The 22,522-nt window shown below is 38.9% G+C and overlaps 1 protein-coding gene across 1 annotated transcript in view; it reads left to right on the forward strand.

The window, feature by feature from the left end:
* Positions 1-22,522, forward strand: part of JMY (junction mediating and regulatory protein, p53 cofactor) — a 108,686-nt gene that overhangs the window by 79,137 nt on the left and 7,027 nt on the right. The window contains exons 5-10 of the mRNA XM_045496619.1: positions 5,465-5,630; positions 6,347-6,534; positions 9,521-9,607; positions 15,265-15,360; positions 16,725-17,322; positions 19,209-19,519. Coding sequence (XP_045352575.1) covers positions 5,465-5,630; positions 6,347-6,534; positions 9,521-9,607; positions 15,265-15,360; positions 16,725-17,322; positions 19,209-19,516 — 1,443 coding nt within the window. The 3' untranslated portion in view covers positions 19,517-19,519. The remainder of the gene's footprint in view (positions 1-5,464; positions 5,631-6,346; positions 6,535-9,520; positions 9,608-15,264; positions 15,361-16,724; positions 17,323-19,208; positions 19,520-22,522) is intronic.

Genomic DNA, 22,522 nt, shown 5'->3' on the forward strand with positions numbered 1-22,522 from the left:
CATAACCTTGGGTAAATTACTTAACCTCTCTATAAAATAAGATCAATAGATACCTTTTAGGAAAGTGATGATTTCATTGGTTAATGTATATAAAGTATTTAGCATAATGCCTGGCACATAGAGTAAGAACTCCATAAATCTTAGACACGATTACTCTAATCTGTGTTACATATTATGCAAGTATCAAGGAAGGGAATAGAAAGATGGGAAAAATACAATTCCCATGCTTCAGACAGTTGTATTTCAAATGGACCTTGCCAAGAAGTTTCAACAGCAAGGAGCTTTGGTGTGATGGACACAGTCTGAACAGAGGTAGGGCAGCTAGGGTGCTAGTCCAGGTAGTGACTCTCTTTTTTTGTTTTTAATTTGTTAACAAACATGTAGATAGTCTGTTCTGTATCTATACATTAGAAATTTCAAAGTTTTTAAGTAGAAAAAGCTAGGTAGTACTGTAAAAGTTTTTATATTACTTATGAAATTCTCTTTTAGTCATCTTAATATATTTTGATATTGATTACAAAAAAATAAATAGAAAAGTTTAAAAATGTTTCTGGCCCTATCTGTAGTGTTTTATGTATATTATCTCTTAAATCTAAAACATAACCCTTTATACTACAAGCCTATAAACCATTGTCTCAAATCTCTGAGGCCAGATATGTTTTATTAGAGTTCTAAGTTTTCAAATTTTAGACAGAGTAGGACATATAACTTCAGACAAGTGTTGTTATTCCATTAATGAAACATACTTTCATTAAATGGAATAAATAAGGATTCACATCATTTCTGGATAGCTTCCTACAAATGGATTACGAGATTAGGTTTTGACATCAAAGAAATTATGGCTGTTTTTAGTTTTCAAAGAGTTCTGAAATATGGAATTCTAGGTAATTCCTTGTGTTTATATGTATTCTCCATATTTGTGAAGCTGTTATTGGTAGAACCTCATATACTCAGGTTTGTTTGTACCAATCCTCATGTACTTTCCATCCTTGCCACATAGTAAAAGGGCTAGTCTTGACTGACAGCTTGCTGAGCTTGCCTTTAATGTTATGTCTCTTGTGTGGTACGTGGTTTTCATGATGATTGAACCCTCATTTCATTTATTGCTAACTGCTATACTTTCCATAACTCAGACAGCCAGCAGGTGCCCAGTGAAAATTTATTGAATGCGTGACTCCACCCACAGGTACTCTGAAAGTTCTAATTTTTGTAGCTCCTCACATGTCATGGAGTTTTTCAAGCATAGTAGAGTGAAAGGCAAGATAGGGGCATCATTAGTTTGTATAAATTGCTTCATGTCTTGTTTCATGGTATAGTATAGTCAAAATAGGAAACAAGAACACCACTGTTACTGTGCATAGTGGGAATGATTATCAGTGGGGTTAGTAATGTACGATGTCCTTATGTGGATGTTGGATGTTGATTGGTACTTCATTTCCTTGCTAGATTTACTGTAAAAACATTTTTCTTTTTTTTCTTTTCCATATTTATTAGAATGGTGCTCCCTACTTATGTCTAGTGGAAAGGCCATTCTTCTAGGAATTGGGAGGATTGGGTCAAGCACAATGTTGCTGGTATTACCTGCATTACACTGGGAAGGCAGTTTGTTTTGGGGGTCTTGATATCCTGATACCAGAAGTTTGTTCAGAAGGTAAAAGTTGAGCTGAATAAAATTTCAAGATAGCAAAGTGTGAAAACTTGGCAATTTGATTGTCTCCTTTGAGCACTTACCTTACTTTCTAGGCTTCCTTATTGCCCAGGGAAGCAGTGACCCTAGGCATAACAAAGGTGCCCCAACTATGGCACCTACCTTCTCTGCATTGTTCCATTGTCCAGAATTAGTGTTGCTTGTACTCTTGATTCCCATTCCCTTAATTCTGTGCCTGTCCCCGGAATTAGATACCAGGAGAAAAATCAGTTTGGAAATTAAGATATTTTAGGGAAGGGATTTGGAGCAGCATACACTTCATATAACTCTGCATGTCTTTCACTGCCTCCATGTCAAAGTTTAAATAAACCTTAGAGCACAATTTTACCCTCCCAAATTTCCCTTGTCTCTTATCTCTCTCTCCTTAGTTTATCCCATAAAAAATCCTCTCTACTGCAGTCCCTACAACCCTTTTACTTGTCATGATGCCCACCCCTGCTTTATTGTTTGTTCTTTCAGAGGTTGGGATTCAATAGATCCTCTGCCTGCACTCCTGCGTCTGAGGTTTTTTTCATTTTTGTACCTTGCGATAGCAGATCTACCTCTTGACTTCCTTGCTTTGAATGGAACTCAGTAAACCAGAAAGTTGGCGATGAGGTCACTTCTTGTAAGAATACGCCCCTTCCTTTCTCAGTTTGATATTTGATATTGGCTGACAGTGTAAAAGTATGCCAACAAGGGGCTTTCAGCTTTCTTTTCCTTAAGCAAAGTATTGGACAAGAGTCAAACTTATAGAGTATAGGGGAAGCCCTAGCACAGTGATATGAACACGGCAGACAAATGGTTGCTTTCAGCTGGAGAGAACTAGAGATAGTGAAGGTGGAACTAATAGTTCCAGACCTTGATCTGAACAGTGTCACTGTTCATGAAGGTTTTAGACTGATACACACTAAGGTTTTATCTTAACTGATTATAATTTTCCAGAGAATAAAGCCTTTAACATTATGTATTTTATTTATTTTTTAAAGCTTAATCTTCTCACTAGTTTTTTTTTTTTTTTTAATTTATTTATTTTTCAGACTGAGCATGTGAGCAGAGGAAGGACAGAGAGAGAAGAAGAGAGAGAATCCCAAGCAGGCTCCGCGCTATCAGTGCATAGCCTGATGTGGGACTTGATCTCACAAACCGTGAGATCATGAGCTGAGTCAAAACCCAAGAGTTGGATGCTTAACCAACTGAGCCACCCAGGCACCCCAACATTATGTATTTCACATGTTTGTATGCTGTGCTCACAGAAAGTATGGGTGCTAATAACAGAGGAATATGCATTCTGGAGCTGTGGTCTCCAGAGCTAGATAAGAAGCCCAAGGTTGTATGCAAAGGGATGTTTGTAATTTATAGTGAGACTGAAAGTCTCAGACAAGAAATGACACGTTCATATTTTACGATTTAGGACCAAAACACCAGGATTTCATTTTGTCAGTATTCTCCTCCATGAGACACTGTAATGGAATCTTGTGGTTTGTTCCATATTTACTGTTTGTCACTCATAAAATATTTCCTAATGCAGCAGGATCATTGGCCTACAATTCATTAAATATTCAATGTAAAAATTTTATAACATTTATGAAAGAGCACCGTACTTAATTAACCTGATTATTATTAAATGTATACCGTTAAGTGTATACCATTGCACATTTAGATTACAGGCTGTGTTGCTTTGCAGTTTACAAGGAACTTGAGGGGCACCTGGGTAGCTTAGTTGGTTAAGCATCCAACTCTTGATTTCAACTCTGGTCGTGATCTCACAGTTCGTAGGATCGGTTTGTGGGATTGAGCCCTGTGCCAGGCTGTGCACTGACAGCATGGAGCCTGCTTGGGATTCCTTCCCTCTCTCTCTCTCTCTCTCTCTCTCTCTCTCTCTCTCTCTCAAAATAAATGAACCTTAAAAAAAATAAAGGACCTTGAAATTATGTGCTAAAAAATATTCTAGTCTTCAGGTAAGACTGTGTTGGATATCTAGAATTTATTTTATTTTATTTTATTTTTTTCAACGTTTATTTATTTTTGGGACAGAGAGAGACAGAGCATGAACAGGGGAGGGGCAGAGAGAGAGGGAGACATAGAATCGGAAACAGGCTCCAGGCTCTGAGCCATCAGCCCAGAGCCTGATGCGGGGCTTGAACTCCCGGACCGCGAGATCATGACCTGGCTGAAGTCAGACGCTTAACCGACTGCGTCACCCAGGCGCCCCAAGGATATCTAGAATTTAAAGGAAAGGCTGGACTCTTGTTTCGTCTTTTTTTTTTTTTTTTTAAGTTTATTATTTTGAGAGAGAGAGAGAGTGGGGGAGGGTCAGAGAGAGAGGGAACAGGGGCTCCACACTGACAGCAGAGAGCCCGACACAGGGCTCGAACTCATGAACCATGAGATCATGACCTGAGCCAAAGGCAGACACTTGACTGAGCCACCCAGGTGCCCCAGGCTGGACTCTTATTTAAACATACTCTCTTTATGTGCTAACACGATTCACCAACCTCATCAGACAGAAGGGATCATTTTGCAGCCATAAGAATTCACTGTCTTTACTGCCAAGCCTGTCCCAAGGGTACCAGCCAAGTATCTCCTTGGTATTCTGGGAGCCCCAGGTGACCCCTCAGAGGAGCTCACAAACATTTCCCTCCTTTTCCTCTGTTTCTCCTCCACCCCCTTTGGTTGTCATCCCCTGGGATGCCACTTGAGGCCAGGGCCTCCTCACTAGTGTTGCTTGTTCTTCCAGGGCACACTGATACCTGTGACCGTGTCCTGCAGTTTCTGAGCATGAACATGTAATATGCTAAAGTGGTAGTACTATATTCTTAGATGTTTTGAGAGGAATGGTTTACTCTGTCACATGCCTGTCCTTCAATGACTCCTGAAAAGCCATTCTGTCAGCTCCTCCTTAGAGCCATCTTTCTTCACAGATCCAAGTAAGAATCCATGGAAATAGTGGGGTTGGGGACTAGTATCTGAAGCATACTTTGTTCATAGCAATTTCCTTTGGTTGCTTGGCAAAATCTCTTCTCCCTCTCCTTTCTGGACCAAAAACTAATCAACCGACCGACCAAGCAAACTTCATACGAGAACACCCACCACTTCATGAGACCTGTCTAGAAACCGTTCAGTCTCACCTTAGGTTGGATGTAGGATCCTAACTGCATTTATGTAAAGATACTAATAGTTATCATTGTTAGTAGATTGCAGGGATTTTCCTATAGTCATTTCTGTCCTGCTGTTCACCTTCCTCCCCCAGTGACCAGCTCCTAGAAGCTAATGAGGCTGTGACCATGGAGCAAAACACAGCTCACAGCTCTGGATGTGTAGGGTGACCAGACTTCTACCCCCTGGTTATAACTATCTGAGTATGGATGAATCTTATTCACATATCGTACTCATTCATACATAATCTCATTCATATATGGAAGGAATAACTGCATAGGTTAGTACATCCACTTTTGAGAGGAAAGAACACTATTAATATTTATGTCAGAATAATTAGAATAATATAGTATCCTAAATATGACCTGTGATATGAGTAAACTTAAAAACGTTATTTTTACCATGTTTGTCTAGTTATTTCCAAAACTATATGTTTCGATTATTGCTGTTTTTCTGTCTTTAAAAAAAAATCTTTACTTCTTGTTTATAAGGTTCTTTCTTGGCACAGTTGCTTCGTGGATTTATGCTGTATGATTAGTTTTCATTTCTAATCCTAACCTGATTTGTTTTCCTTGTCCCAACCAATTAGAAATGTTCTTATTTTTATTTTCAATGCAGATGCAGAGTTTGCAGGGTGGTACAGAGGCCATAGCCCGGCTGGATCAGTTAGAAGCTGATTATTATGACCTACAACTTCAGTTGTATGAAGTACAGTTTGAAATCCTGAAGTGTGAAGAGTTACTATTGACCGCACAACTGGAAAGCATCAAAAGACTTATATCAGGTATGGTGTGCATTCAACCACATAAATCCAGGAAAAAAATTAATACATAGGGGAAATACACATAGTCGTCAGCTGGTTCTTCTGTTGAGACTAAGAATGTCTTAACATAAAGCCTTTTATTTTTTAATTTATTTTTTAATTTTTTTAATGTTTATTTTTGGGAGAGGGAGAAGAGGGAGGGGCTGGGGGGGGGGTGTTGCAGAGAGAGCGGGAGACACAGAATCCGAATCAGGCTCCAGGCTGTGAGCTGTCTGCACAGAGCCTGATGCAGGGCTGGAACTCAAGAGCTGTGCGATCATGACCTGAGCTGAAGTCAGACACTGAACCGACTGAGCCATCCAGGTGCTCCAACGTAAAACCTTTCAAAGGAGCTCTGAAACTCAAGTTATTTAGTAGACTCAGCAATGCAACTATGCTATTACCTTTGTAAAATACTCACTTTGTAAGTTTGTTTCTGCCAGAAAAATTTTGAATTTGAGGGATGATGATACTTAACATTTATCGAGCATTTAACTGTGCCACACACTGCTGAGCATTTTGTATACACACTCACTCTAGAAGGTATATTTCCTAACAATTGCTATTTTACAAAGAAGCTCAAGAGGTAACGGCTTTGCCTGAGGTTACAGAGTTAATAAGTAGCTTAGAACTCTGTTCTTTCTGGCTCCATGAGCTCCTGCTCTTAACCACTACCCTTTGTTGCTGTTTTCTTACAGAAAAGAGAGATGAGGTGGTATATTACGACACTTATGAAAGCATGGAGGCCATGCTGGAGAAGGAGGAGATGGCAGTGTCTGTGCACTTACAGAGAGAAGAGCTACAGAAACTTCAGCAGAAAGCACGCCAGCTGGAAGCAAGGCGTGGACGAGTTTCAGCCAAGAAAGCCTACCTCAGAAATAAAAAGGTATAATAGCTTAGGTTATTTATCAAATATATAGCCTTAGTTTTAAGACTTTTTGTTAGTCATTACTTAATCCATGACCCATATCTAATAATTGTAACCTGATTTGTCACTAGCAGTTACATGTTTTAAAACTAAGTGAGAGTTACCTCTTCTCAATACTCAAGCCATTATGTTAACATTATAGAGTTTTCTGAGAACTGCCTTGTTAAACACATTAGAACAGCCAGTGATGATGTGCTATTTACCCCCGACACCCTGTAAGTGACTCTGGTAAAGGACAGGGTTGCAGGATGCCATGTAATGCAGTTCTCTGCTCCTGATTATTTAAGGAGGCCAGTCCTGTTGTATAATTATGTCTTGATTCTGATCTCAATCTTTAAGGAATTCTATATATAAAAAAATTAATCCATATTCTTTACTCTTCACTCTTATTAATCTAAATCTGAGGTAGGGAAGTTCACTCCTGGAGAATCTGCCCGTTTAGACCAGCAGCCTCAGACCTCCTGCAACCCATCACATCACACAGAGTCAGGGGCTCTAAATGGTCTTGCCCTCCGCCACACCTACCCCCAGCCCTCACTCACCACCTGAGGTGGGAGAATTACAGGGGGTAAAAGGAGTGATAAAAGATGGCTGAGAAGAGAGGAAACTAGAAACACTAAGTCCTAAAAAGAAAGATAATGAGAAGATCACCTCTATGATACAAAAAATGAAAGTATGCCTTTCTGTGTAACATCGTCCTATATTCCTTGTCTACATGTCAACATGTTCACTGTCACATGGTGTTTGGTCTATCCAGCATCCTTGGTAGGATTTCATACCCAGGGGAGTACTTGTGACTTTAAGTCATGCCCTGCCTTTCCTCTTGAAAAAATGATGGTCTCTGGCTATGCCATGACGACTTGAAGTCTGTACTTTGTGATTAGATTTTTCTTTTCTTTTTTTTTTAAAAGAGAGAGTGAGTGAGCAGGGGAGTTGCAGAGGGAGAGAGAGAATCTTAAGAAGGCTCCATGCCCAGTGCAGAGCCAGACTCGGGGCTCAGTCTCAAAACTGTGAGATCATGACCTGAGCCAAATCAAGAGTTGGATGTTTAACTGACTGAGCCACCCAGGTGCCACTGTGAATACACTTGTAAAGATGAATATTCTTTATGCATTTTTATTTTCTTTAATGATATCGATAGTCAAATGAGATAATATTCTTTTGCCTAAAGTTGAGAAAGCTCCACAGATCAAAAACATTCTCATACTTGATGTGGTGACAAACCCAGAGCTGAGAGGAAGCTGTCCATTTGAGAGTCTCTCTTACTTTGACTACTCATATGTTTCACTGCAACAATGTTAGTTTTAGTCTTATAGGGTGCTACTTCAGATCTTGCTGGAGTTACTAGATACTGTATATGTAACATACCATCTTTCTAAAGTCTGAAAATAAGGGATTATGGACCTATATCCTCATTTTATAATCAAGGGAATCAAGGCTACTGGTAGTTAAACAGATCACCCAAGGAAAAACAGCTAATATGGGGCAAAGGTAGAATTCTATCTTAGGTCTGAGTGACATAGAAGCCTGAGTCATTGTATCACTATATCCTGTTACTTATATACAATACTACCTTTGTTATCCCCTGGAGACTGCCCCAAAACAGGTTAATTTCTTCATTCATACTGGTTAGGCCTTAGAGTCAACCCAATGTGGGTGGAAAATATGATACAAATGCTTTAAACTCTGGTTCACCAGCTTAAAAGATCATTTATCATATCACTTTCTCTGGTTAAAAGTTTGTATAGTTTTGAGAGTGTTGTAAACTAATGGCCACCTTTTTACCTGGAATACTTCTCCAGGAAGACCCAGGGAAAATGAAGACTTAGCATGGTGCTACTATAAAGTTTCCAGATAATAGTGCATTATTTTGTAAAGAGGCACATAGTTCCTAGTTTATTATCATGTTTTTATTTATTTTGAGAGAGAGAGAGTGCTAACAGGGGAGGAATGGAGAGAGAAGGAGAGAGAATCCAAATATGTGAGGCTCAGTCTCAAGAACCGTGAGAGATCATGTCCTGAGCCGAAAGCAGGAGTCGGACACTTAACTGACTGAACCACCAGGCTCCCCGCTTTCTTTTTTTCAAATCTTTATTTGCTTTGAGAGAGAGCATGTGCAGGGGAGGCGTTGAGAGGGAGAGAGAATCCCAAGCAGGCTCTATTCCGTCAGCACAGATCCTGATGCAGGGCTTGATCCCACCTACCATGAGATCATGACCTAAGCCAAAATGATGATTCAGATGCTTAACTGACTGAGCCGCCCAGGTGCCTCTGGACAGTCTCTTTTCCTTCTGAATTCTCTAACCATAAGATACAGATTTCATGTTATTATTTAAAGCCCTCCAGGCAACGTCATGTTTTTTAACCCATCAAAGTTTAAGAACACAGACTTTAAGCCAAAAGTTGTAAATCCTTTTTTTTTTTTTGGCCCAGCATAGTTTAAAGACTACAATAAGGGGCCTCGCTGGCTCGGTGGGTAGAGCGTGTGACTCTTGATATTGGGGTTGTGAGTTTGAGCCCCACATTGGGTGTGAGATTACCTAAAAAAGATAAAGACTACAATAAGACTTAGAATCTTTTGGCCACAGACTTCAGAACTAAAAGAGACCTGTGAGATTACCTAAGGACACCCTCTTCGACTCTGTCTTGTCCCATCCCTCCCCATCAGAGAGAGAGAGAAATGAGTTCTAGAGAAGTTGATATATATATAAATATATATATATATATATTTATATATATATATATTTTTTTTTTTTAAGATCTTGATGATTTGGCTCATGCTGCTTCAGTACTCCAGTTGAGCAATCAGAGGTGGCTTATTGTTTAGTGTTTTCCTGTAGGTACATGTTAAGATTAAAATTAAACCCAATAAAATAGGCCCTGGTGTGGTGTTTTGAGTCTTTCAGGTTTCAGTTATATTAAAACACATTTTATGTATTTACAGGAAATTTGTATTGCAAAACACAATGAAAAGTTCCAACAACGCCTTCGGAGTGAAGATGAATACAGAGCCCATCACACAGTACAACTAGTAAGTTTGGACTCGGAGAATTAGAACAAAACTGGTTTTTTACCTGTCTCAAAGTGGATAAAATTTATAGAGAATAAGAAAATGTAAACAACTAGACATTAGCATTAATTCCATATATATGTATGTTTGCAGTTCAATACGTATGCATATACACACACATTAAGAGCAGTTTGAGACATACTGAGCAGAAGATAATAGACAGTTCCCATATTACCTCCACACACTCCCAGCTTCCCCTGCCAAGCAAAGAGTAGTACATTTGTTACAGTCAGTGGACCAACACTGATACATCATTATCACCTAACGTCCATAGTTTACATTAGAGTTCATTCTTGGTGCTATTGTTGTTTTTGACCAACGTATAACTATATGAATCCACCATCATAATATCATACAAAATGTTTTTTACTGCCCTCAAAATGTCCTGTGTTCCATCTATTCATCTCCCTTTCTCTTCAAACCCCTGGCAACCGCCGATCTTTTTTACTGTTTCCACAGTTTTGCCTTCTCCAGAATGTTTAATTGGAATCCTACAATATGTAGCCTTTTTAGATTTGTTTACCTTAGTACTGTGCTTTTAAGATTCCTCCATGCATTTTCATAGCTTGATAGCTCATTTCTTCTTAGCACCGAATAGTAACCCATTGTCTGGATAACCACACTTTATTTTTAAAATTTGTCTTATGTAGGCTCCACACTCAGTGTGGAGCTTGAACTCAAAACTTCGAGATGAAGAGGCGCAGGCTGTATTTAATGAACCAACCAGGTGCCCCGGTACCGTAGTTTATCAATTGACCTACTGAGACATGTTGGTTGTTCCCAAGGTTTGGCAGTGATGAATAAAGTTGCTGTAAACATTGATACAGGTTTTTGTGTGCACATAAGTTTTCATCTCTTGGGTAAATTCTGAGGAGCAGTATTTGCTGGATCATAATGTAAGAGTTTATTTAATTTTGTGGGAAACTGCTGAACTGTCTTGCAGAGTGGCTGTACTGTTTTGCATTGCCACCAGCAGTGGACGAGAGGGTTCCTGTTGCTCCACATCCCTACCAGCATTTGGTGTTGTCAGTGTTTTGTATTTTAGCCCTTAATAGGCATGTGGTACGTGATGGTTATTTTAGTTTGCAATTTCCTAGTGACATGTGATAATGAGTATCTTTTCATAATGCTTTTTTTGTCATCCATCTGCTTTGCTGAGGTTATGTCCAGATCTTTTGCTCAATTTTTAATTAGGTTGTTTTCTTATTACTGAGTTTTAAGAATTCTTTGTGTATTGTGGACTTTGCAAGTATTTTTTCCCCTATTTCTGGCTTGTGTTTTCATTCCCTTAAAAACATATCTTGCAGAATAGAACTTTTTAATTTTAATGTTAATGAAGTCCAACTTGTCAATTATTTCTTTCATGAGTTGTACTTTTGGTGCTGTATCTAAAAACTCCTCACCAAAACCAAGGTCATCTATATTTTCTCCTGGGTTATGTTGCTGGAGCTTTATAGTTCTGCATTTTACATTCAGGTCTGTGATCTGTTTTGAGTTAATGTACATGAAGAGTGTAAGGTCTGTGGCTAATTTTTTTTTTTTTTTTTTGTGGATGTCTAGTAGTTCCAACACCATTTGTTTAAAAAGCTGTTACTTCTCTTCATTGGATTGCCTTTGCTCCTTTGTTAAAGATCAGTTGATTGAATGTGTTTGGATCTCTTGTGCTCTGTGTTCTCTCATCTAAGTCTTTTGCCTCTCCTTACAATCAGCTTGTCAGTCTCCACAAAATAAGCGACTGAGATTTTGATTAGGATTATGTCAGATCTGTAGGTCAAGTTTGGGAATAATTGACACCTTAACAATATTGAGTCTTCCTATGTGTAAACAAGGAATAGCTCCCCATTTATTATATTTTACTAGATTTATACTTAAACTATTAGATTTATGCCTAAATCTTTTTTTTATGGTAATATAAATAGTTTTTAATATCAAACTCTAGTAGATGTTCCTTGCTAGTATATTAGAAAGCAGCTGACTTTTATATGGCGGGGGCGGGGGGGGGCGGGTAGGAATCCCAAGCAGGCTCTGAACGACAGCGTAGAGCCCGATGTGGGTCTTGAACTCACGAACCATCAGATCATGACCTGAACCAAAGTTGGATGCTCAACCGACTGAGCCACCAAGGCGCCCCAGGGTATTTCTATTTTTAGTTTTTTGAGGAATCTCCATATTATTTTCCATAGTGGCTGTACCATTTTACATTCCCACTAACAGTGTATGAGGGTTCCTTTTATCCACATCCTTGCCACCACGTGTTACTTCTTTTTGATTCTAGCCATTCTGACAGGTGTGAGGTGATATGTCATTTTGGTACTCATTTGTATTTCCTTGATGATTAGTGATAATTACTGACACAGAGCATGTTTTCATGTGTCTGTTGGCCGTTTGCATGTCCTCTACCCATTTTTAAAGCAGATTATTATTTTCCTTGCTATTCTTTATATAGTTTGGACATTAACTCCTTATTGGACATATCATTTGCAAATATATTCTTCGATTCAATAGGATGCCTCTTTGTTCTGTTGATGGTTTTGCCAGAAATTTTTATATTGGTGTAGCCTCAATAGTTGATTTTTGCTTTTGTTTCCTTTGCCTTAGGAGACCTATCTAGAAAATGTTGCTAAGACCAATGTTTAAGAGATTACTGCTTGTGCTTTCTTCTAGGAACTATCCTCCTTTTCACCACCTCCTCCTCCAGTAGGGTCAGTTTCTTCCTTGGTGCTTGACAGCTAACCCTCTCTGCTTAACATGCCTGCCACTTACCTCACCACCACTTACTCATTCCTGCTTCTCTCCTAGGGCTTAATATAGGGCCTGGCTGACACGTAATTGGTAAGCATTTCATGGAAGAATGGTATTTCCTTATCTTAAGCAGCTTTTCCCCTACCATTTTACTCTCTTGGGTGGTATATTTTTAAATATTTATTTTGAGAGAGAGAGTGTAAGTAGGGGAGGGGCTGAGAGAGAGGGAGAGAGAATCCCAAGGAGGTTTGCACTGTCAACACAGAGCCCGGGTACAGGGCTTGATCCCACGAACCATGAGTTCATGGCCTGAACCAAAATCAAGAGTTGTACACTTAACTGACGGAGGGACCCAGGTGCCCCTCTCTTAGATGGTATTTTACATGCTATCTTTTTTACTCTGTGAATTGATAAAGTTTTCTTGCTTTTTAGTTAATATTTTGTAATACTGTCCTATTATCTAAGCAAGGTGAATTTTTTTCTGAGTAATTATCTTGCTGTGTGTATGTGTATATATATGTGTGTGTGTGTGTGTGTGTGTGTGTGTGTATATATATATATATATAAACATTCTAAATTTCTTGACTCTTACTTTAAAAATCCTTCTATTATGAGTAGTTTTAATTACTGGCTTGCAAAAGTGCTTCTCTACCATTCCTATACGTTTTTAAAAAGAAACCTCATTGTGTTTATAAAGAGATATGCATCATCATTATAAAAGATTAAAGCAATACAGGAAAATGTGAAAAAAAATCAATACCAAAATAGATTATCACAACTTTTCTATTCCTGACTTTATTTTGATTTTTCTTGGAGTTAGTTAACGTTCATGAAGGTACTACTTCCGGAACGTTTCATGGTCCTCATACTGTGTTTTGGCATATTTTGGGAATGCTTGTCCATTTCCTTTCTAAGTCAGAAACAGTTTGTCTAGGTCACAGTGCCATATTTTCTCTCTGTCAAACTTCTGGAGACATTGAATGTTGTTGCTGTCAAGAGGCGTGAGGTCTCCCTTCCCTCAACCCATCTTCTGCCTGAATATTCAGTCTTTGTTTATTGTGAAAGTTCAGTGACTTTACCAGGTGATGAGTGTGCAACAGAGTTTTCTGAAACAGGATGTTCACTTTGTGCCTGAAGATTCAAGTCACCCTGTAGATTCCGATGTGGTCATCCACGACAAATGAAGCAGTAACTCTGACTAGAGGAGCTGGTGGGGAAGAAGAGAGGTAGTAATGTAAGGGAATAATGGAAGATTGAATTTGAACAGGATGAATGGAAGAGAGACAAGTTAATGACACACTGGAGACCACTGTCCTGTGCACACAACATTAACTGGTCTTGTAGGAGGTATCTTCAAGTTTTTAAAACAAAGTAGGAATGAAAGCCATAACCTATCTGCATTGCTCGATAGCCTTTTAATATTCTGCAAAATGAGATGTAATTAGATATCTTTTCAATGTTTGAACAGTATAGAGAATTTTTTTTATTCCAGTATAGTTAATATACACCGTTCTATTTGTTTCCAGTGTACAGTGATTCACCAACTCTTTACGTTACTCACTGCTCGTCGCGATAAATGAAATGTACTCTTAATCCCCTTCACCTATTTCATCCACCCCCCCGACCTGCTCTGATAACCATCTGTTTGTTCTCTGTAGTTAAGAGTCTGTTTCTTGATTTGTGTTTTTTCCTTTGCTCATTTTTTAAATTTCTTCAACTCCACAGATGAGTGAAATCATGATACTTGTCTTTTTCTGATTTTTTTTCACTTTGTATTATACTCCGTAGCTTCATCCATGTCGCTGCAGATGGCAAATTTTCATTATTTTTGTGGCTGAGTAACATTCCATTCCATGTATATATACCACACCTTCTTTATCCATTAATGGACACTTGGGCTGCTTCCATAATGTGGCCATTGTAAATTATGGTGCAATAAATATAGGGGTGTGTATCTCTTTTTGAGTTAGTGTTTTTGTATTCTTTGGTTAAATACCCAGCAGTGGAATTATTTACTAGACAATACAGTAGTTCTATTTTTATTATTATTATTATTATTATTATTATTATTATTATTATTTTTTTTTTTTTTTTTTTTAGAAAGAGAAAATGCACAAGTGGTGTAGAGGAGCAGAGGGAGGGACACAGAATCTTAAGCAGGCTCCACTCTCAGTGTGGAACTCAATGCAGGGCTTGATCCCACGACTCTGGGATCATGATCTGAACTGAAACTGAGTCGTGTGGCTCCCTGGACTGAGACACTCAGGAGTCTCTGCTTTTAATTTTTTGAGGTGCCTCCATACTGTTTTCCACAGTTGCTGCACTGGTTAGCATTAACATGGGAAAAATTTTTAAATTTCTGTGCTGATAACTCCCAACTTTAAGGGGTGATATTGAGCCAAATGATTCATGTAAAATGCAAGAAATACTTTTTCTAGCTGCTGGTTATGTTGGTTGAACTAAGGTGCAGTGTCTAAATTACTGGCCAGGTGGTTGCTGATTTTGTTTTTAAGGTCAACTATTTAATTTAGCAGAATATAACAGCTACAGGTATTTTACACTTAAGCTGTTGAAGCCACAACCCTACAGGAACATTTTTTAGTTCAGAGAAAATTTGACTTTATTTCAGCGCAAACATCTTTAATTGTGGGTAAATGCAAAAATGAAACAGTATTGTTTTTGTCAGCGTATCATTCTGGATTTTAAAATCATGATTTCTATTTAAAACTGGTAGTTTCATGCCATAAACACTGTTTAATGAATCATTCATTGGAGTTATCCATTTTACTTAACTGGGAGAGCTCTCTTTTTTTCCCTATTAGTAATAAAAATGAATGGGACACATTATAATGGAATTACTATTAATTTTTTATCAGAAGAGAGAAAAATTACATGATGAAGAAGAAAGAAAAAGTGCCTGGGTTAGCCAAGAGAGACAAAGAACTTTGGACAGACTTCGAACTTTTAAACAGGTAATAAAAGTATGGCCCATCTGTTGTTTTTCATTGCTTTTTTTTTTTAAGCAGAGCTGCATACACACTCGTGTTACAAGATTATGATAAAAACTTGGTTTTCCCTTTTATTATTTAGAAAGTAAAATTTTAAATTAATGTTTGATTACAGGGCTACCCTTCTTCCAGTTGTATCTGGAATTAAATTTCTTGTGCCGTTGGCCTTCCACTTTAGTAGTGTAAGAGGAGTGGTCAGGGCCTCTGGCAAACCTGAATTCTTCTTGAGTTTTATAAAATTAATAGGCTCACAAGTGACTGTCCATTTTAGGCATGAACTTGTCACCAGAACACATTCAGTAACCTTACGGTAGTAATCTGTGGGAGGGACCAGTGGCAGAATTAGAGAATGGATCAGCTTACGTCAGAAATGGTTTGGCAGTTGTCATAAGTGCTCAGGAATCTACTTCCATTGTCTGTGCTGAGGGATCACCTTATAGGTGCAGGAAGCTTTTGATGAAATCCTCTTAGTATTATAGTGAAGAGAGTATATGGTGGTTGTGGACCACCCTGTGTTGAGTAAATGTTGTTCACCAAATCCATTAATGCTAGGTTTTATTATAATAAAAGAATGAGAGTTATGTATGTCAGTACTTGAAAAATTTTATTCCCTCTCCTTCCATCATAAAATGTACATACTGTTTTGAGAGTTTTTTTAAATGCCAAGAAACTTTTTAAAAAGATTAATGTTTTAATCTGTAAGCATTTGAAAATACATGTAAGAAACTAATAGTTCCATAGCTTAGTATATACCAATGGCATGTATTAAAACCATTTTTTTAATGTTTAATGTTGAGCGAGAGTGCAGATGGGGGAGGGAAAGAGAGAGAGAGGGAGACATACAATCAAAGCAGGCTTCAGGCCCTGAGCTGTCAGCACAGAGCCTGGCATGGGGCTGAAACTCACAGACCACGAGATCATGGCCTGAGCCAAAGTTGGACGCTTAACCAACTGGGCCACCCAGGCGCCCCAATAGCATTGATGTTTGATATTTTATATTGCTATTATTTTTTCACTTAAGCTAGTAATTTCAGTAATTAAAGATCTTTTTTAAGTCCTGTGGTAATTTTGAATAGTTGACTTCTTAAGTGGATAAGAGGGAATAGGGCCTTGATAAAAGATTTGATAAGCAAATAGAGTTGGATGATGGCTGTTGAAAGGGATTATGCTTTGGTATTCTGGTCTTCTGTATAACTGTATCAAAGAATTTCCCCCTGAAATCACAACAGCTCCGAAACAACATCTTGGACCTGAAGGAGAAAATAGCCATCAGTTCATAGATTGTTGTAAACTAATTTGACCAGTTACAATCACTTCTACTTTTTTAGAGGTACCCTGGCCAAGTCATACTTAAGTCAACCAGATTGCGACTGGCTCATGCAAGAAGAAGAAGCACAGCCAGTCCTGTGCCCTGTGAGGACCAGTGTGACTCTCTGCCAGGAGCACTACAGGTAGAAGAGAAAAGTGCAAAGGCAGAGGAAGGAATAGGCGAGCTTGGGTCGTCACACAAAACAGAAGCCCAAAGCCTCACACACCTTGAAGATACTTCGCTAGCACAACTTGAAGCCGCTTCATTACCTCCCAGTGGTGTTACCTCTGAACTGCCGCCCACTGTTTCTCTTCCACTTTTGAATAATACTGACCTCGAACCAGGTTCCGTTACCATAGATCCACTCCCCCCACCTCTTCCTCCAACACCACCTCCCCCGCCACCGCCTCCTCCCCCTCCCCCACCACCACCTCTGCCTGTTGCTAAAGACACCTCCCCAGAGACACTGGAGAAAGGTCTGCCTAGAACAGAGGCGAACGAGAAGAGGATCCCCAAGTCTGCGAGTGCCCCCTCAGCACATCTCTTTGACAGTAGTCAGCTGGTCAGTGCCAGGAAGAAGCTCAAAAAGACTGCTGAAGGTTTGCAGAGGAGGAGAGGTAAGTTAGAAACACATTTTTAATCTGTTGAGTAAAGTGAGTCATAATCAAAGGCCCTTTTATTTCATAGGACCCAACAAAGCTTAAAACATTATTTTATTTTGGGCATTATTTGATTCCAAATAGGTTTCAAAGTCACAGCCTGGCAGAATTCTACCAACCCACATCAACAAATGAGCCTAGACACAAATGTGTACCTTCTTGAGCTCTTAGGGATGTTTTAAAAATTATATATTCTGAGGTAGTACTTAATCTAACTGGTAATAATAGTAAGTGGCTCCTTTTGTGTTAAGAAGAAAATCTTACTTCATTTTTATCATTTTTTAAATGTATTTTTGAGAGAGTGCACATGTGCACAAGCAGGGGAGGGGCAGAGAGAAAGAGAAAGAGAAAATCCCAAGCAGGCTCTTTGCTGTGAACATAGAGCCTAATGCAGGGCTCCGTGTCACCAACCATAAGATCATGACTTTAGTCAAAATCAAGACTTGGATGCTTTTTTTTTTTAATTTTTTTAATGCTTATTTATTTTTGAGAGAGAGATTGACAGAATATGAGCAGGGGAGGGGCAGAAAGAGAGGGAGACACAGAATCCGAAGCAGGCTCCAGGCTCTGAGCCATCAGCACAGAGCCTGACACGGGGCTCGAACTCACGAACCGTGAGATCATGACCTGAGCTGAAGTCGGACGCTCAACCGACTGAGCCACCCAGGCACCCCAAGAGTTGGATGCTTAACCAACTGAATCACCCAAGTGCCCCAAAAATCTGATTTTAAACCTAGGAAGTACAAGCACAGTATTCACAGAAAAAGTAAGACAGTTGGGAAGGGCTGTCAACACTAAGATGGCTTTGGCAGGACCATGCAACATTTGGTCACATATTTATTGAGGGCCTTGATACACTCTTTGTATAAAAAAAAAAAAAACAAAAGATAGGGAGTAATATAGACAATTTATTGTGTGTCCGATATGCCTTAATAAAGCTCTTTTTGAAAAGAACAGAGAATAATCCCTGTCTGTAGCTTTCATTGGGAGAACATTATATAAAACAATTTGCATATTACACTTTAATCTGAGAGACCGTTTAGTAAAATATTTCTTACCATAACTGGAGAATTTCATATGTAAAACAACTAAATGGTAAAACAGAACAATCATCGTAGTAGGGGCACCTGGCTGGCTCCGTCGGTAGAGCATGTGACTCTTGATCTCAGTGTTGTGCATTTGAGCCCCACATCAGGGGTAGAGTTTACTTAAAAAACAGACAAACAAAAACAAAACAAAATCTCTTAAAAAAAAAAAACATACTGGATCAAAACTTAGTTCTTTAAAATTACATTTGTAACTCAAATTGCTCTCTGAATTTAGATTGTGCTGGTGCCTTTGGGAGTCTCAGCTATGAAATTCCTAAAGACTACCTCCCAGCTCCCATCTGCTTAGGTGTCTTAAGGGGAAATTATGAAAATACTAATTTCGAAGTTGAGTCTGGCTTTTTTCCTTTAGGTTTTATTTTTGAGAGAGAGAGAGAAAGAGAGCGGGGGACGGGCAGAGAGAGGGGAAGACACAGAATCCGAAGCAGACTCCATGTTCTGAACTGTCAGCACAGAGCCCGACTTGGGACTCGGACTCAGGAACTGTGACATCATGACCTGAATCGAAGTTGGAGGCTTAACCAACTGAGCCATCCAGGAGTGCCCCGGCTTTTTTTTTTTTTTTTTTTTTTTAAACAAGTACAATTGGTATTTCATGTGTTTTTGGCACACCTGTCCATGGTTCATGGTTCATTTTGTTTTCAGTGTCCTTGGCTATCACAGTCCTAAAGTCTAGAGGTTATCAGTTTGACTCTAATTGTGATCCTAACTGTAATTCTTCTCTTTCATTTTATAAAGTGAGCTCACCCATGGATGAGGTGTTAGCTTCCTTGAAGCGTGGTAGTTTTCATCTGAAAAAGGTTGAACAGCGAACTCTGCCTCCTTTTCCTGATGAAGATGATAGTAATAATATCTTGGCACAAATACGGAAAGGGGTGAAATTGAAGAAGGTACAGAAGGAAGTTTTGAGAGAATCCTTCACACTTTTGCCTGACACAGATCCTCTAACACGGAGCATCCATGAAGCTCTTAGAAGAATCAAAGAAGCATCCCCTGAGTCAGAGGATGAAGAGGAGGCTTTACCCTGCACAGATTGGGAAAACTAACAAGTAAGTGGTCTTAATTTTTTTAGTAGCATTCACTAATAGTGGATGATGAGGTCTGTTATATTTTATTGATGAGGTTTATTGTTATATAGCTCAGCTATAGAATCGACCATAGATCTGTAAACTTCAGGTTTTGTGTAGTTTCTAGAAACCTAACAAACAGTAAAGCACTTTTCAAAGATATTGTTATATAAATGCCAGGTTTATACCTCCTCATTAAAAATTTCTACAGTATAGCCCAAATAAAGAGGATAGACTGATTCCAGTAAGGTGGCAGTCTTATTCTTACTTTAAAACCCAAAAGCTCTTTCCTCACCAAAGTATTTCAGCTACAAACTGTTATATATATTGAATTTTGATTTTTTTTTTTTTAATGTTCATTTTGAGAGAGGGAGGAAGAGGGAGGAAGAGGGAATGAGTGGGGGAGGGGCAGAGAGAAGAAGAGACACAGAATCTGAAGGAGGCTCTAGGCTCTGAGCTGTCATCAAGGAGCCCTATGTGGGGCTCAGACTCAGGAACTGTGAGATCATGATCTGAGTCGAAGTAGGACCCCAACCAACTGATCCACTCAGGTGCTTGCTCCCTTGAACTGTGATATCTGCTCAGCTGCCCAGAAAGGAATTGTCTGAGATCAATCCAGAAAAATTACTGCATTGTTTGGTTATTTAGCTTTCTAAGCCTTTAAAATTAAGGTTAAAATTATCATTTTAAGGTTTATCATAGTTACTGCATAATCCAGATAAAATTGCAGCTAAAATAACAAACATGTAATAAGTGTATGCATACCTTATTGGGTATGCCCATGGTATTGGTTACACATTGGACATTTTCCTAAAGTAATAGAGTTGTTACTCTACCACATTTTAGGAAGCTAATTACATAGTACTATGGCACAAATTCTGCTAAATATAGAGTCAGTAAAGATAACATGCTATATATAGTATATAGAGAACTGATATTAGTCATAACTGAAATTACATAATTTGTGCAAACTGTAATGCAACTATCCAGATATATTCTATTAAGCATCTTAATTGCTCTCTTGATGGACTGTTTCTGTGGGCTTCACAATATTCACCAAACTGGGGAAGACTCATAGTTCTGGAAGGGGAATAGATATAGGAATAATAAACTTACTTATTAGCCAGTGCTTTTTAAGCATGCCTGATGGTAAGAATTCCCTGAGAGATTATTAAAAATGCAGATTCCTGGCTTTCACTCCCATGAATTCTGAGTAGATCTGAGGTATATGCAGGCGTACATGTGGATTTTGAAAACTCCATACAGAAAAGGTAAAGTATGTCATTAATTTTTTTATACTGATTACATGCTAAAAGATAGTTTTGGATATATCAAATAAAATACTACTAAAAGCAGTTTTACTTGTTCCTTTTGGGCATGGGGCCATCAGGAAAATTTAGATGTTCCTGTATTATACTCTCATCTGTACCACTTCCCTTCAGCATCTACTGTCAGTAGCTTTAACAAAATGGGGGTGAAAAATCTCAATAAGTGGTTATGCTCCAGACAACATTTGATAGCACCAGTGTTATGCCATGGGTATTGGGCTGTTGGTATCTTTTTCCCCCTGTTATTTATAGAGGCCCTAATTATCATGCTGTATGATTCAGTGTTTTTGAATCCCAAAATAATTTCAAACCATTTGTGCTTAACATGTGTATACTATGCTTTGTAGAAGATAGCAAATATATTATTGTGTATACTCAATGCTAGAGACTCAGGGTGTCTGACTGGGAATCTTTTTCAATCTTGTAGATTGTCTCCCACTTTACAGTGCTTGTTACCTGTCGTCTTGTCTCCTGCTTGAAGCTTCTCAGTGAGCTGCTAAGCCTATGCCTAAAACTACCATCTTAGCACAGATTGGGCCTTCATATAAGCGAGTGTTTAGTCCTTTTGATACAGCTGCCCACAGTAGCCCAGTTGGGGTATGTGACCCACCTGCTGTTGCTCAGGCCAGCCCATCATTTCTGTTTTCTGCCATCTCACCGGATCCTGCCCAAGACATAGACATTGCAGCAGCATTTTGTATGTTCAGGTGCCTCCATGGTTATTTATAGCTTTGGGCTGCTAATTTACCCTTACAGCAGATGTTAAGAATATGCCCAGGATGAATATCACTTTGAAAGTTGCCTAAAAACTCTTTTTTGGCCGATTATTTATGACTGTTGTATGTGTTAGAATGTTGAGAGAAACAATGAAATGGTCCCAGAAAATGTATGAGCTCAGATATCTGCAAAGTCACTTAAAAACAAAACAAAACAGGGGCGCCTGGGTGGCGCAGGCTTTAAGCGTCCGACTTCAGCCAGGTCACGATCTCGCGGTCCGTGAGTTCGAGCCCTGCATCAGGCTCTGGGCTGATGGCTCAGAGCCTGGAGCCTGTTTCTGATTCTGTGTCTCCCTCTCTCTCTGCCCCTCCCCCGTTCATGCTCTGTCTCTCTCTGTCCCAAAAAAAAATAAATAAAACGTTGAAAAAAAAACTAAAAAAACAAAACAAAACAAAAACCAATGCATCCTACACCAGAAGCAAACCATAGACTAGTTGTGATCCCCACCAATTTGAGCAAGCAGTGATAAAGGAGCTATTCTCACTGCCTTGTCTTGTGGTCTTGGGAAATCATTAAAAAAAAAAAAAAAAAAAAAAAAAAAATTTTTTTTTTTTAATGTTTGTTTATTTTTGAGAGGGAGACAGAGGCCAAGCAAGAGAGGGGCAGAGAGAGGAGGAGACACCAAACCTGAAGCAGGCTCCAGGATCTGAGCTGTCAGCACAGAGCCCAATGTGGGGCTTGAATCCACGAACTGTGAGATCATGGCCTAAGCCGGAGTCAGACGCTTAACCAACTGAGCCACTCAGGTGCCCCTTGGGAAATCATTTTTAAAGACTGAACTTTTAGATGGCTTCTCTACAGATGGCTAAACAGGCTATAATTTGTATTTCCTATTAGTTTTTTGTAGATTTAAAAATTTTTTTGTTTCTTTTTCAGAGAG

This window comes from Leopardus geoffroyi, chromosome A1 (genome assembly GCF_018350155.1).
Source record: "Leopardus geoffroyi isolate Oge1 chromosome A1, O.geoffroyi_Oge1_pat1.0, whole genome shotgun sequence".
Taxonomy (NCBI): Eukaryota; Metazoa; Chordata; class Mammalia; order Carnivora; family Felidae; genus Leopardus; species Leopardus geoffroyi.